At 35.1% G+C, this 14,523-nt stretch overlaps 1 protein-coding gene across 5 annotated transcripts in view; it reads left to right on the plus strand.

Moving 5' to 3' along the window:
- Window positions 1-14,523, plus strand: part of ATP11A (ATPase phospholipid transporting 11A) — a 119,350-nt gene that overhangs the window by 91,290 nt on the left and 13,537 nt on the right. For 4 of the 5 annotated variants that reach the window (XM_042867349.1, XM_042867351.1, XM_042867354.1 and 1 more), the window contains exons 17-25: window positions 187-290; window positions 2,188-2,369; window positions 3,076-3,327; window positions 5,683-5,857; window positions 6,540-6,642; window positions 6,866-7,011; window positions 7,998-8,057; window positions 8,839-8,966; window positions 10,745-10,880. In XM_042867349.1, the coding sequence (XP_042723283.1) occupies window positions 187-290; window positions 2,188-2,369; window positions 3,076-3,327; window positions 5,683-5,857; window positions 6,540-6,642; window positions 6,866-7,011; window positions 7,998-8,057; window positions 8,839-8,966; window positions 10,745-10,880 (1,286 nt within the window). The remainder of the gene's footprint in view (window positions 1-186; window positions 291-2,187; window positions 2,370-3,075; window positions 3,328-5,682; window positions 5,858-6,539; window positions 6,643-6,865; window positions 7,012-7,997; window positions 8,058-8,838; window positions 8,967-10,744; window positions 10,881-14,523) is intronic. The other variant, XM_042867350.1, reaches the window with a different exon arrangement.

Here is a 14,523-nt window from a genome sequence, read left to right on the forward strand (position 1 = left end):
CTACATGATGTTTTGATGTGGAATACTGAAACCATTAAAAAAAAAAAACAAAAACAAAAACATAGAACCATGACACATGCAAATGTTATTAAAACTATTGGAAGAAATATTTTTGCAAGGCTTATTAGTTTATAAAGGATAAAGGTATTTCTCGCTAATTTGAATTACCCATGCTGTTTCTTTTAGGTGATATATTTCTGTTTTGCAAGGGAGCAGATTCTTCCATATTTCCTAGAGTTAAAGAAGGCAAAATTGACCAAATACGATCCAGAGTTGAACGCAATGCAGTGGTAAGATTCCAGTGGGCATTAAACTTTTATTGAACTGTTCACGTGCTACCAGTGTAAAAAACTTTAGTTCTCCTGATTGATAATCTAAGAGATTTGTCTTCCCAGGTATAGAGATTACTCTATACCAAAGTAAACACAGGCAGTATATACAGCAATGTTACTCCTTTATTTGAGGTTTTCCTCCATCTCATCTTCCAAATAGCAGTTCTGGTGTTATAGAAATGTGTTAAGTGTGTTATACCAGGGGCCATCAATTAACATTTTAGAATGCGATTTTAACAACTGCATAAGTTTGAATTAACTTTTGAATGAAGCAAAATGAAACTTCACTGAAAACCTCATTTGTGCTTTAAGACTTTAGCCTTAGTAATTTTGATTTCCTGCCTTTCCTTTATGAGCTCTGAAAAGAGAAAAGCCACTAGAGCACAATTTGGCAATAAATATAGTTCTTATGGGGAAACAGTGTAGTGGTCATCCTTCTACTGATGTTTTTGCTTGTTTAAAATGAATTATGAGCTGTTTGACCATCTTTAGAAGAAATTCAGAACTTGGTTTTACTGGAAAAGTAATACAAGAACCATGTGGATGTGGCACCAAGGGACATGGTTAGTGGGCTTGGTGGGGATGGCTTGGTGGTTGGCCATTTTTGAGGTTTTAGAGGTCTTTGCCAACCTTATTGATTCCATGATTCTACTTGGAGTTGTGAATGTTGAATTTTGGTTTATGTCCAAAAATGCACAAAACTCACTGCATTGAAATATTACTGGTAGTCTTACAAATAGGGTAAAATTTACTGGTATCCAGTATGCAAACTGAAAACAAAGTACTACTGCAGATATATGAAAAAAATGCATATAGCATTACTTGTTTTTGTTATGAAGAGAAACTTCAGAACTATTGGCCGAAGTGTTTTACTAACCTTTGCTATACAAAAGCATTGTCTTATAACTAGAAGTGAAGGAGGCCTCATGAAAGAAGTGTTCACGTGTCATAGCAATCCAGTGTCTATCAGCAGAGAAATCCATCTGTCTCTTCATTCTAGATAATTGGATATAGCACTGATACATACAGCTTCTGAAAGCTGAGCTTTCGGGAGCTTCTGAAAGAAGAGATAGGCAGAGAAGTGATATCTGCCCTCATTAGTAGCAAGTCATGAAACTTGTTGAATTCTTTTCCTTCTTGCATTTGTAATAAGTAACCATACAAAGACCTACAAGATTAATATTTATTAAGACAAAGCACCAGTTAAATGGTGTTAGGAGAAGTAATACATTTGAGATTGCAAAACTTCCTTTTTTGTTATGGCAGCTTTTTTTCCCTTACACAGTCTGTATACTTCTTTTTTTACATATCACCCTATCCAGAAGTTTGATCTCGTCTGAAACACCTACAACTGAATTCTATTTTTCACATGACTGAAATGGCACAATTGGATTTTTACTTTCAGCCCTTACTGTGATGTGTTGTTCCTGTCCTTGTCCCTATTTCTGCTGTAACACAGCATCAAAATCAGATTTTGCACAGTTACTATTTATATCATTATTTCTTCTGACTCATCCTGCCCATTATAAAGATAGGAAAGGAAAGCTTCAGCGTGACCATCGTTTCCCTGGTAATCCCATACATACAGTTGGGTGGCTGAACTGTTTCTTGTCTTGAGGACAGAAGTTCATTCCTCAGGTTGTAACAGCTTCCAGGGCAGCACAGAATCAAGCTGACCCTTGTTTTCTAGTCTATATTATCCAATACTCACTTTACTATAAAAGTAAGTGGTTGAACTCTTCATGTTAGTAGTAAAATCATTCAGATTTTTCAAATATTACAGTGTAAACAGCAGCAGGAAATCTAGGAATAGATTTATGAAATGCACATTGTTTCTTTTGATTACATTCTTTAGGAGGGACTGCGAACGCTGTGTGTTGCATATAAAAAGCTCACAGCAGAAGAGTATAGCAATGCACAGAAGATGCTGCAGAATGCAAAGTTGGCCCTCCAGGACCGAGAAAAGAAATTGGCAGAAGTGTACGAGAAGATAGAAAGAGATTTTATTTTACTTGGTGCTACAGCCGTTGAAGATCGGTTAGTACTTTTCTTAGACTGTGTTTGGAGATGTTTCCTTAGTCCAGTGTTTATAAATAAGGAAATATCTGCTAGTGGAAATTGTGGAAAGCTCTCTTGTAATTCTTTTTTTGTATTAGAGATACACCTCTCTGTTTGAATGAAGTTTGTACCCTTATCTTATTAAAATTAGACATGGTAACTTCAGCAATTTAGTAAGAATAGGTAAGCATACAAAGATCAGTGTGTTCAAGCAATTTACGTGCGGTTTGTGTAATATTTTATTGAGCAAACTGTAGGGAAAAGCTCTAGGGAAATAACTGTGACATGGGAATTGAGGAAATAAAGGAAGAATCTTCATTATGTCTTAAATTAAAAGAAATGTCTATTAAAAATGGGCGGTGGCTTTAATAATTCAGTATACTTCATTATTTGATGTCATTAGCTGAAAGCACTAGAAGTGTTTTAAGTGAAGTACTTGTCTGAAGAATTAAGCATCATGTCCTTTTGGCTACATAAACAAAAGATGTAACTTTGAACATTTAGAAAATGTCAAAATAAATCACTGATAATGTTCTGCTCCCCTAAGCATTTTAGATTCACACCTTGGGGAAAATTCTTGCATCTGATGTCTTTTATTGAATACTTCTATTCTTTTTAATGGAAAGCTTTCCATTTCTTGTTTCTGAGTAATCCATGAATATCTGTTGTCCATTGACTTCAACAGGCTACAAGAAAAAGCTGCTGACACAATTGAAGCACTCCAGAAAGCTGGAATTAAAGTTTGGGTTCTAACAGGAGACAAAATGGAGACTGCTGCAGCTACTTGCTATGCTTGCAAACTGTTCCGGAGAAATACACAAATACTTGAGCTAACCACAAAGAAAATTGAGGAGCAGAGTTTACATGATGTGCTTTTTGACCTAAGCAAAACTGTCCTAAGACACAGTGGCAGCTTAACCAGAGATAGCTTGTCAGGGTAAGACAAAAGTTGAATTTTCAAACCAAGAATACACTTCTGTGCATTTTGTAAATAATTAAATTGATCCAATAACTTATGACTACCAATATACCGTTTCAGTTTCTGTTAGTGTGAATTATTGTGCAGCAATTAAGTTTACTCTATATAGATTTAATTTTTTACGGTCATAGTTGGTTCTCTATCTCATTACTGGTGCTGCTTTACTGTTGAAAATACTGCAAAAATACTGATTATTGGTAAAACTGGTAGTAACATACTGTTTCTAGCTTTTAAAAAGGAAGCAGGCATGATTTATTACTGTAATCAGAGATACTGTGTGATACAACTTCCTTGATAAAACCAAGTCCCCAGAGAGCTATGCTGTTTTGACCCTACTGCACAATTTTGGGGGAAGATTCTGCTGTATTTACAGACAGGGGACAGGCAACAGCACAGTACCGAGTCTTCTTTGTGCATACAAATGCCTAAAGTGCCCTAAGTAGAAAGGTAAATTGTACAGAAAATATCAAGTTCTCTATTTTTTGAATGTCAAAGGAAGGAGAGGAATTGCGCATGGAAATGATTTTCTTGAAACATAGCATGAAAGAAGATAGAAAACAGCATTAAAAAGCAAAAACATTGGTATAATATGGAATAAGTTAGACTACTTGAAGCTTACTGGGAGATACACATTAAAGAGTCTTTTATGAAACCTCTTTTCATATCGTGTAAATACATAGAAATTAGACTCAAAAGCATTCATATCATCATGAAAAGTTGTTATTTGCCTTTGAGATGAGATTGTATGTATTTGCTTTTTTTTTTAATATGGAACCAGTTAGCAAGTTCATTTTATATGCATTTGAATAATAATAAATTAGTAGCAAAGGAGCAACAAGCTAGTAATGTGTTTGTGATACTTAAACAGAGAGGTTCTTAAACTCTTAGCCTGAAACTCAGGGCCAGAATATTTGTGTATTCGGTTAAACTCGTCTCTTACATTTCACATTTAAAAATAACTTACTGATTATCTCCATATCAGCCATTCCACTTTCAGCTTACATTCTGCAAGTTTTACAAATTACTTTTAAATATGTTGAACTTCTTGTGGAGTACCAATTTGCAATAAAAACCTCATCAGAACCTCCCATGTTTGGCTCCAGAGGTGGAGAATGTGCAAAGATATTAATAGCAAGATTTTACCTAGGTGTTCAAATTCAAGTTGAAGACCTTTCACTGTAATTTTTTTTGACAATGGGTACATTGTCTAGACTTCAAAGTGATATATTTTTATTAGATGTTGTGTTATACTAATGGTGTTGCCCTATTTGTTCCAGTGGTAAGAAAGTGCTGGAAAATATCTGTAACCTATTTTAAAATATAGTTTGCAATACTTTTCATTATTTGTCAAAAATAGCTTATGTTTTAGTAGGGAAGATGGAGTTGCTTAAAATACGTTAAAGGCTATTAATAGATGCAGTGTTTTTTATTGGTCATGGTGAAATCATTTGTTGAAAACCCACACGGAGTAGTATTACCTTGCAGCACTGAAACTAGAGCACAAATAAAAGGGAGTGTGTTTATACAACATTCACTGGTGGGCTTGAGCCTGAGGCTACTATGTAACTTTGGCAAGTGATAGGGAACTGTGAAATAATTAGGATGCTGCAGAAGCCTGTAGTGCAGCACTCGGTGTACAGCATCTCCCCCTATTGTTCAGTGTATGTTTCTGTGCTGAACTGTGCTGCATGCAACCATGGCTACACTTCTGGCAATGCCCGAATTAGCTATCTTAAAGTTTACCCAGGTCTGCTTGTATCAGACTTAGTCACTGTACTAAATGCAAAGCATTCTCCTGTAAATGAAAACAGTGGCCTTAACTCTTCAGGTCAGCTCTTCAGTGTTGCCCTCAAAGCATGGCATAAATGTGGTTTAAAATCTTTAAACGTAGACCTTTGAAAAACAATGCTATTTTCCTCATCAAAATAGATTTCGGAGCACCTGAAGCTTTTCTTTTTTTACTTTCTTCCCTGTCTTATGGAATACTGATGTTCTTTCTGCAATTCAGTTTACCTTACAGCAGTCTGTAAAGCCCTTTCAGACCAACTCATATTCACTGTTGAAGTCACTGAGGCTTCAGATTGCTGTAATCAAACGGGTGAAGCACTGGATGTGTTCAACATAAGCCCGAATTCTAAAATGTCATAAATAGCAGTGTTATGTAAGGAATTTCATTTAAAATGTATTAATTATGGACTATTCTCCACTCATTATTTTTTCATTAGTTAATTTTCACAAAATAACTATTGCCAAAATTAAAATACGTCTGAGAATTTTACAGTGACTCTTAGTTTATATTTTATCCCTGAACAGACTTTCTACTGATATGCAAGATTATGGTTTAATTATTGATGGAGCAGCTTTGTCATTAATAATGAAACCGAGACAAGATGGGAGCTCTGGTAACTACAGAGAGCTCTTTCTTGAAATTTGCAGGAACTGCAGTGCAGTGTTATGCTGTCGAATGGCACCTCTGCAAAAAGCACAGGTTCGTATTTCTTTTCGGGTGTAACATACGTATGTAAATATTGAAAGTTAAAACTCTGTGCTGTTTATAATAACTTGCAATGTTAACATTTACATTAGTATCTACTAAAATGGAAAAAGCAGTAAAAAAAAATAAAAAATGAGCAGGGGAAATTTCTACTGGCAAGCAATTTAGATAATGGTATGCTAAAATAGCACCCAACTGCATTTGATTTATGTACATACTGTGCAAACTTTATTGTTGGTACACGTCATATTTAATGAATGGAACTAATTCCCTTCTCCTAATGTAACAGGCCTTCAGTTGTCTACTAACTGTTGATGCTGCAAAAACCTGGGTTATTTATGACTGTGGAGTGATACTAATTTTCTAATTTAATATAAGTGGGGAGCCACAAAAGAAGAATTCAGATAGAATAACATGTTAGATAACTAAGTACTTGCAGACTATTGTATACTAATTTTTATCAAATAATTTTTTTTCATGTTTGTAGAAAAAATTTTTAATTCAAAGAGACCCTCCTGTGATCTTAATGCCTAGTTGTTGGATCAGATAATAGTGCTTTTGTGTCCTTTAGAGAGCTTCTTACATAGCTGTTTTGGTCATTTTTATTTAATCGTACACACATGCAAAATTACCAGCCCATTGTAGACAAGAGTTTTTACCACTAATTTTTTTCCAGATTGTAAAATTGATTAAGCTATCAAAGGAGCACCCTATCACATTAGCAATTGGTGATGGAGCCAATGATGTCAGTATGATTCTAGAAGCACATGTTGGTATAGGTAAGTGTGCTTTTCAGAAAAAACCTTTACTTCTTAAAAATAGATGATCTCAATCAGATTCTGGTTTTTATAGGCAATTTTTGGGAAATTTTATGAGGTACAGTAGTGATCTCATAGAATACCAATGTTATAGCATTATTTTTCAGTTTTTCAAATAACTGCATCTTTCAAGTAGCTCTTCCATTATTAAACAGCTCCATCTCTTTTTTTTTTTTTTTTAAAGGAATCATTGGCAAAGAAGGTCGTCAAGCAGCAAGAAACAGTGACTATGCAATTCCTAAGTTTAAACATTTGAAAAAAATGTTGCTTGTTCACGGGCATTTCTATTATGTTAGAATATCTGAACTTGTGCAATACTTCTTTTATAAGGTAGGAAAATGCTTATTGTAGTTATCTCAATTTCAGAAATTCCATTGGCAATATCTAACTATGTACGTATAGTTGGTACAAAACAAAGCAATAATTCCACAGAGAGATTTTCCTGACTGCCAACTGCAAATTTGAAAAAGGATTGTTGTTGTTAACCAGGTCATAAGGGGAATATCTTGTATAAGTGTATTCTGTAATCTGCAGTATGATTCAATGTGAGATTTGCCTTTCACTCTTACAAGTTCCGACAGACTCTTCTATATGTTTTCATTAACTTTCTAACTTCATTAACTGGATTTTCTCTACAGTGCCCTTTTAAATCAAGTTGCAAGTAGTACCTGAGAACTTAGTAGAACTAAATTTATATTGGTTTCTAAATTCATTGGAGTAGCCTGAGTGGAGGAAACTTATAATTTGCATTCTCTTTTTTAGACAGTTTTATTAGGTCTCAGTGTTGGAATCCAGTCTAAGTTCTTTAGGTAAGCAGTGGAACATGATAGGAAGTAACTATCAGAGGATTATTCAAGATCTTATTGCTTGACTATATGCATACCTAGGGAAAGATGAAGCTTAGGGTCACAGCTTAGAGTCTTAAAAGCTTAGGGTCTTAAAAACTATCTTGCTGGAAACTGCTAAGCAGAAGATAAATATCCTTCCTTATCACAATTTGTGTTCTCCTGTGGACTGCATCTTGTTTTCCCTTCTCTAAACTGAGCTGTGCTCCTGGATCACGAATTCATTGCCCTTGAATTTTGAAACTGTAATCCTATAAATTTTCTGTCAAAATGTTTTAAGTCTTTTTCTTAGCAGCGCTACTGGTGAGATGGCATTGATATATAACGTATGCAGTTCTTTCTATTGTTCCTGCAGTGTTTACTGCATTTATAACTAATGTCATAGAAGTGTAATGTGAGTAGCTTTAACGCTGAACAGCGTATGTATTAGTGCTTGTATTTCACTTCTAACCATGTCATTTTATTTTTCAGAATGTCTGCTTCATTTTTCCTCAGTTTTTATATCAGTTCTTCTGTGGGTTTTCACAACAGGTCAGTTATTTTTTTTTCCTCACTGCCAAATTTTCTCTTTGTCATTTTTTTAAACAAAGGGAGCCTTTGAAACTGCGCGTGTCCGGGTGATAAAATTTCTAGGTTAGTTTGCACACTGTAGGAAGAGGAGTGTTACTTCTGCTTCGTATTATTTTTAGTGGCAGTTGAAATTACAGAAATTAATGTGATGAACAATCATAAAAACAATGTATTTTCAAAGTAAAAAAAAAAAAAAAGACAAGAAAAAAAAGACATTGCAAGTGTTTGCTATTAAAGCATTTGTTGATGAAAATTAGGTTGTAAGATTTCCTGTTCTTGAGTACAAAGTAGAATTCTGAATCAAAAAGGGGTACATGGCAGCAATTTTTAAGCATAAAAGACCACCTTTTGCATAATTAAAGAGCCCTTATAAGGGGTTAATGTAATAAGTTCAAGTTCTAGTTACAGTGGTAATCCATACATGGAAAAATAGTTCAGAGAGGTGAAGAAACAATGATAATATTGGGCTATTTCTTTGTGCAGCTCATTTCAGTCACCCGCAGCTGAAGAATCTCTGGAATACTTCCCCCCTCTTTTAGTTGATCTTTTTTCCTCCAGATGAATGGAGTTCAAAGGCACAGTTAGGTCTTAAATCAGTAAGCAGCTGTTATGGGGCATTTGCCTCCTTTGTTAAGGGGTTTACTTACGTTTTCTGAAGAAGTTGACTCATGCATTTCAAATCAAGTGCAGTGCTGTGGATTGTTTGACAATTATAACTCATTGTGTTCTTTTCCACCGACAGCCTTTGTATGATACTGCGTATCTAACACTGTACAATATCAGCTTCACTTCCCTTCCTATCCTCTTGTACAGTCTAATGGAACAACATGTCAGTGCAGACACACTCAAGAGAGAGCCTTCCCTGTACAGGTAAACTTAATACATTAGTCCTTGAAGTTTGACTGTTCAGTTGTGGAATCTTTCGATGTTATAACCAAAATCTTCAGGATTTCCGTACCGTGAGGCACAACTGAACATCACACACACTGCAGTGAAAGTGTTGAAAAACACACACATGGCATGTAAACTGTTGCAACATGCATGCATTTTAACATGAATATTTACATACTGCAAGTCACTCCATTTGTTATATTAGTGAGAGTATAATAGAAATTATTGTTTTACAAATCAAATTATGATTTATTTTGGTTTCCTCCAACCATGAGGAGTAGATTTTTTTATAATAAAGAGGAGTCATAGCATATACATTTTTACATTATTCTGAAAGAAGACTGAGTGCTAGTGTGTTATATCATAGGTTATATTCTGCGTTGTGTCCAAGACAGTCCTCTGCATATTGTTTACTCCCTTCTGGGCATTAAAACTGTGACTGTTTTAAATTCTTAGCCACTTGAAATGCACTCCCTGCCAATAAACTGCATGTAATTATCTAAATCTTCCAGAAACACTGCCAGCTTTTTATTCTCGTGGCTGTAAAACCAGTACATTTTAGAGAGTGGTAACAATAGGTAATCAAAGTGCAAGCATTTCTGGAGGAAGGTAATACATGGCCAAAAGGTGATCAGTGTGTAGACACTTTTTAGCCATGAAATAGAAGAGGAACACACGATACTACTGATGAAACCAAACCCCCCCCCCATTTTTCTTTTCTCTTTTATATTTTAAATGTTCTGTTTAGAAATGGTCATTCAGAAGATTTTTTTTTTTTTTAATTAACAGGTTATTTGGTCAAAAACACTGTTTTTTGATATCTAACAGAGTCTATGCTAAGCTGTTTTGGGCATAGCACAATTGTTTGGGCCTGATAAGGCTACTGTTAGGCATATATGGTTTTGGACCATATATTTCTAATCTACTGGGTTAACGTGCAGTGGCAAATGAATTAATCTAGTTATCAGATACGGTTTTTAAACATATGTAGTGAATGGGTTGGTTAATTGTATTGCTAGCTACTATGTGAGATGCCTGTAATTCTGGGTATTTATGTAACCGATTTGTTTATATATCAGAAGTATGCTCTGACGTGTCTTATGGTAAATGGCAAGTTGACATATAGTCTTTCTGTGTGCAAGAACTAACTTGAACTATTTAAGTTTTTCTGCAGTAACAAAATAAACAGCAGTGAACAGTTTTGCCCAATTCATGTAATCTTCGTGAGAAAACATCTAAGAAATGCAATTTGACCTGAAGGCTCACCCTAACTGCAAAATCATTCTTTTGCACGTTCCACATAAAATTAGTATATTGTTTTGTTGCAACATCCTGTGTAGAAGTTCCCAATGGGAAACAAAGCGAATTCTCCAGAGACCTCTAGTGCAATTCTGCAATCGAGAGACCCCTAGTGCAATCCAGCAATCCAGGCTGGATTGTCATATGCACAGCAGATTCTGTAAAAAAAAAATGGAAAAGAAGAGTATATGGGTGTAGCCCAGGAGGGTTTACTGTGCAGATGGAATAAGCAAACTACGGGCAACAGTTTAAAGGGTTCAGTAAAAGATGAGTTAAACAAATAAGGAGGAAATATTCAGGAAGGATTTGGGTATGGAGTGACAGGCAGTTGTCATATAGAGAGGTGATGGTTTTCATGAGATCTCTTACAGGTTTTTGAATGAAAAACAATTTTGCTATCATTTCTGTGAGCTTTTAATAACATTCTAATGTAAACGCATATATCTTGTTTTACACAGAGATGTTGCCAAGAATGCTTTGTTGCGCTGGCGTGCATTTATTTATTGGACATTCCTAGGAGTGTTTGATGCTGTGGTATTTTTCTTTGGTGCCTATTTCTTGTTTGACAACACAATTGTGACCAGCAATGGACAGGTTAGTGTTGGATTTGGTCAGTCAGTAACAGGTAATTTTTTAACATCAAGTGTGTTCTGTCATCATGCACAGTCTTAATCGTTCTCTTTAAGATTTCCCAAACAGGTGATGGCTGTTTTATGAATTATGATCGGTTACCTGTTTAGCCAAATCTGTATTATTTAATGGGCATTCTGTATATCAGTAAATGGAGGCATGGGACTCGATGCAGCTTAGGAAAAAACTTACAAAGTTGAAGAATTTCTTCAGAATTTACAAAGTCGTCTTTTTGTTCTGTGCTTAACACGCATCTGATGAATATCTGATTAATGTATCAAAAGTCTCTTGGTAGAGCAGTTATGAATGATCAGAAAAGAACTTAGGTATATCAAGCTTTTAAATATTTTAGTTGATTTTTACATAATGGCAATTTAAAATAATCTCTCTGTATATGCTTTGCTGTCACACGAATACAAGTTTTAGGAACCTTTTTGCATTTTATTTATTTTACCCATTGATATGTTGGTCTATTTTATTTGTGTGCTTTTTTTTTTTTTTTCTTTTTGCTACTTGCTTCTCTTCCTATCCTCAGCTAATGACAACCAACACTCACATGGTAAGACTATTGTGGATTTGTCATGATATCCGTTTCTTTCGCTGTTCTTTAATTAAACTGTTAATTAAAGAGCAGTTAACTATTTCTTATAACTTTCACAGTATTACTTAAATAGAAATGCTCTTTTCATCACTACCTCACAAGTATTTAAAATACTTGTAAAAGAAATTCTGTAGAGTACAAGGTGTATTAAAGTATACAAGACATAGTGAAGAGCCAAGAACTTTCAAAAATAAGCAGGCTTTTTGCTTCCTTGCATTTTGTTATTTTGTTCTATACTTTTCTGTAGCCTATATTTTGTTGCTGACTCTCTGCTATAGAAAATTTATTGCAGTTTATGCTATAAAATGTTTGAACAGTTTTAGAAAAGACCCTCAAAGTGAAAGAGAAAATAAACAGCACTATTTGTTGCCTATGTATGACACACACATTTGCTTGGAAAGCAATATTCAAATTCCATAAAATACCATCGTTGTGGCATTTGTCAGTGAGTGGAAGAACATCTGCTAAGGAAGACAGCTCTTGTAAGGACTGGATGGCTTTCCATTAGGCATAGCTGTACCCTGCAGCACTTCTTTTTTTGATCCCATTATGTTCACTTAGTTGTTCAAATCTGTATCAGCTCATATTTATAGTCCTGAAAATTAGACTTCTCATGTGTACAGAATTTTGTAAATGATTTTTATTCCAGATGCTCTGGTAGAGTTCGTTTTTGGAATTTTAATCTATTTCTGTTGTGTGTACTAAATCAAGTTCTTCTCAGTGAAGAAGCATCAACACTTAATTGCAAATTTTCAGTGTGTGTGTCTAGAATTAGATACCCATGTTCATATTTGATGGTGAAATGATTTGCTTGATGAGAGTTTCTGACTCCCGAGTGTCACAGTGGATTAGACAATTTGATATCGTTCAGCATGCTTGTTTGTATGCATAAAATGTACAGATTTTCAGTTGTAGTTTTACATTTAAAGGCTCCAGAATTGTAGTGTTCAGTAAGAGTCAGAGATGCAATGTGAGTCCATACATACTTGAATGCTAGTTGATGGTTATTTCCAAGTATTTAAATTGTGCTCACGTCTGGAAGATGTCAGTACAACACTGGAAGATTTGAAATGTTTACTGCAATAGCGTCTTATTATGAAACTGGCAATGGAAGTAAATATGAAAGGGAATAAAAAGAACTTAATATCATAAGTGATACCAGATGATTCAAGTTAGATTCCAAAGTGTTAAAATGGTTTCTGAAACAACAACAACAAAAAATTAAGTCTTCTTTCCTTCCAAAAGTGAATTACACCATTTTTGCAAAGCTAGTAAAAAGTTAATGTCTTTTACTTCAGTTGCCCCCAGTGTCACAGTAAAATTTAAATACTCCTCAGTTTACTTCCAAACATCATTCCTCTAGAATGTTTCTCAATAAAAGCGTGTTTGAAATTGTTTGCATTCTGTACAGTAATGAATACTAGAATACTGAAAAGCTAAAATACTGAATAGCTAGGATACTGAAAAGTATACTTTCAATCACTGAAATTGAGTGCAGAAATGTGTGCCTCAGTTATTTCCTGGTAAACAAAACTAAGATGCCAAAGATTTATCTCTTTATTACTTTGGGATGATACTTTTTGTATGAAGTTCCAATTTGGATATGGCATTGCTGGTGTTGCAAAACCATATAGTCAGAGGCCAACTACACAAGGAAAGAAGGAAGAAAAGAAGGCACTGTAGCAGTGATTGCAAATTATGAACGTCATCTTAGTTTTACTCATATAAAAATATTTGCTGTGATTTTTTTTCATCTTATCGTTTGATGTAGATGGGTTTAAATATAATTGTTAAGTTGGGTTCAGAGATAGGTAGGAAAAACTGTGTTAAAGGGGTTAACAGAGTGGGGAAAAAATAAAACAGGAAGGGAAATGAGTGATGAACTGGAATGTGGAAGATACAACAAATGCAATTGCAGAAGGAGGGGGGGGGGATCTTGGATAGGCTGGGAGCAGAGCGCACAGAATATTTGTTAATAAACTGCACATTAACAAACAGACTTACAAAAGAATGATTGAGAACCTGAAGTGACAAATAGTATCTTGAGATATATTCAGTGCTGAAAATTCTGTCAGTTTGGGGGCACATTCTTTCCCATATTGCTCTGCTTACTTTTCCTTTGTGCCGAATTAGCAGATTGTTGGTATCTGCTATCTCTGTGCTATGGCCTCATTTCCTTAGCCAAAAACATGGATAGATGAGGTGTTAGGTTGTAGCACAGTGCTTCCTATGTAGACTGATGAACAGAGACAAGGAAGGTTTTCCTGTTATTTTCCTCATCTACCAGCTTTTACTGGAAATATGGACACATCTGTTCAGTGTGCAGAAACTTAGACTGACGCTACGCACTCCAAGAGATGCCAGATACAGCATGAGAGTACTGTAAAGTTTCACTGCAAGGGAAATCCAGTAAATGTTGGTGTAATTTCAGTTTCCTGAAACAGATTCCTGCCTGGTATTAGCTACACATACATTTTTAGGGCACACATAATTATGTAGCGTGGACATGACCCCACTAAAACATTGGTTAGATATCTTAGTAAACTCAGTTCAAAATACTGAAGGTTTTCTGCTCTGTACACTTGGTTACGCATTCAGAAATTTTGAAGTAATTAAATGATTGTTCAGGATAATAAATATTTAGGTCAGTTATGTGTTTATTTTTTAAACAATTTTTTGTTCTCACTGGATCAGATCATCTCAGCCAAGTTTCCTGCAGATTTCTGTCATATGGCTGGCTATGATGTCCATTCAGAGTTTTTCCCAAGGCAGGACATTTGTATGATTGTTTGCCGTATGGATCTCCTGTCATCTGTTGTAAAGTGAGCTCATATATAATAATGTAGGTGGGAAGGGACCCAGAGGTGATTCAGTTTGGCTCCCTACTTTATGAGGCGCTAAGTAGAATCAAGTTGCTGAAGGTCTTGTCCATTCTTTTTCAAGTTTTGAATATCCCTCAGGATGGAGATTTCATAATCTTCCTGGGCAAGCTGTTCTAATGTTTTT

Source organism: Lagopus leucura, unplaced genomic scaffold (assembly GCF_019238085.1).
Source record: "Lagopus leucura isolate 7727_CA_CO unplaced genomic scaffold, USGS_WTPT01 Super-Scaffold_100001, whole genome shotgun sequence".
NCBI classification, from domain to species: domain Eukaryota; kingdom Metazoa; phylum Chordata; class Aves; order Galliformes; family Phasianidae; genus Lagopus; species Lagopus leucura.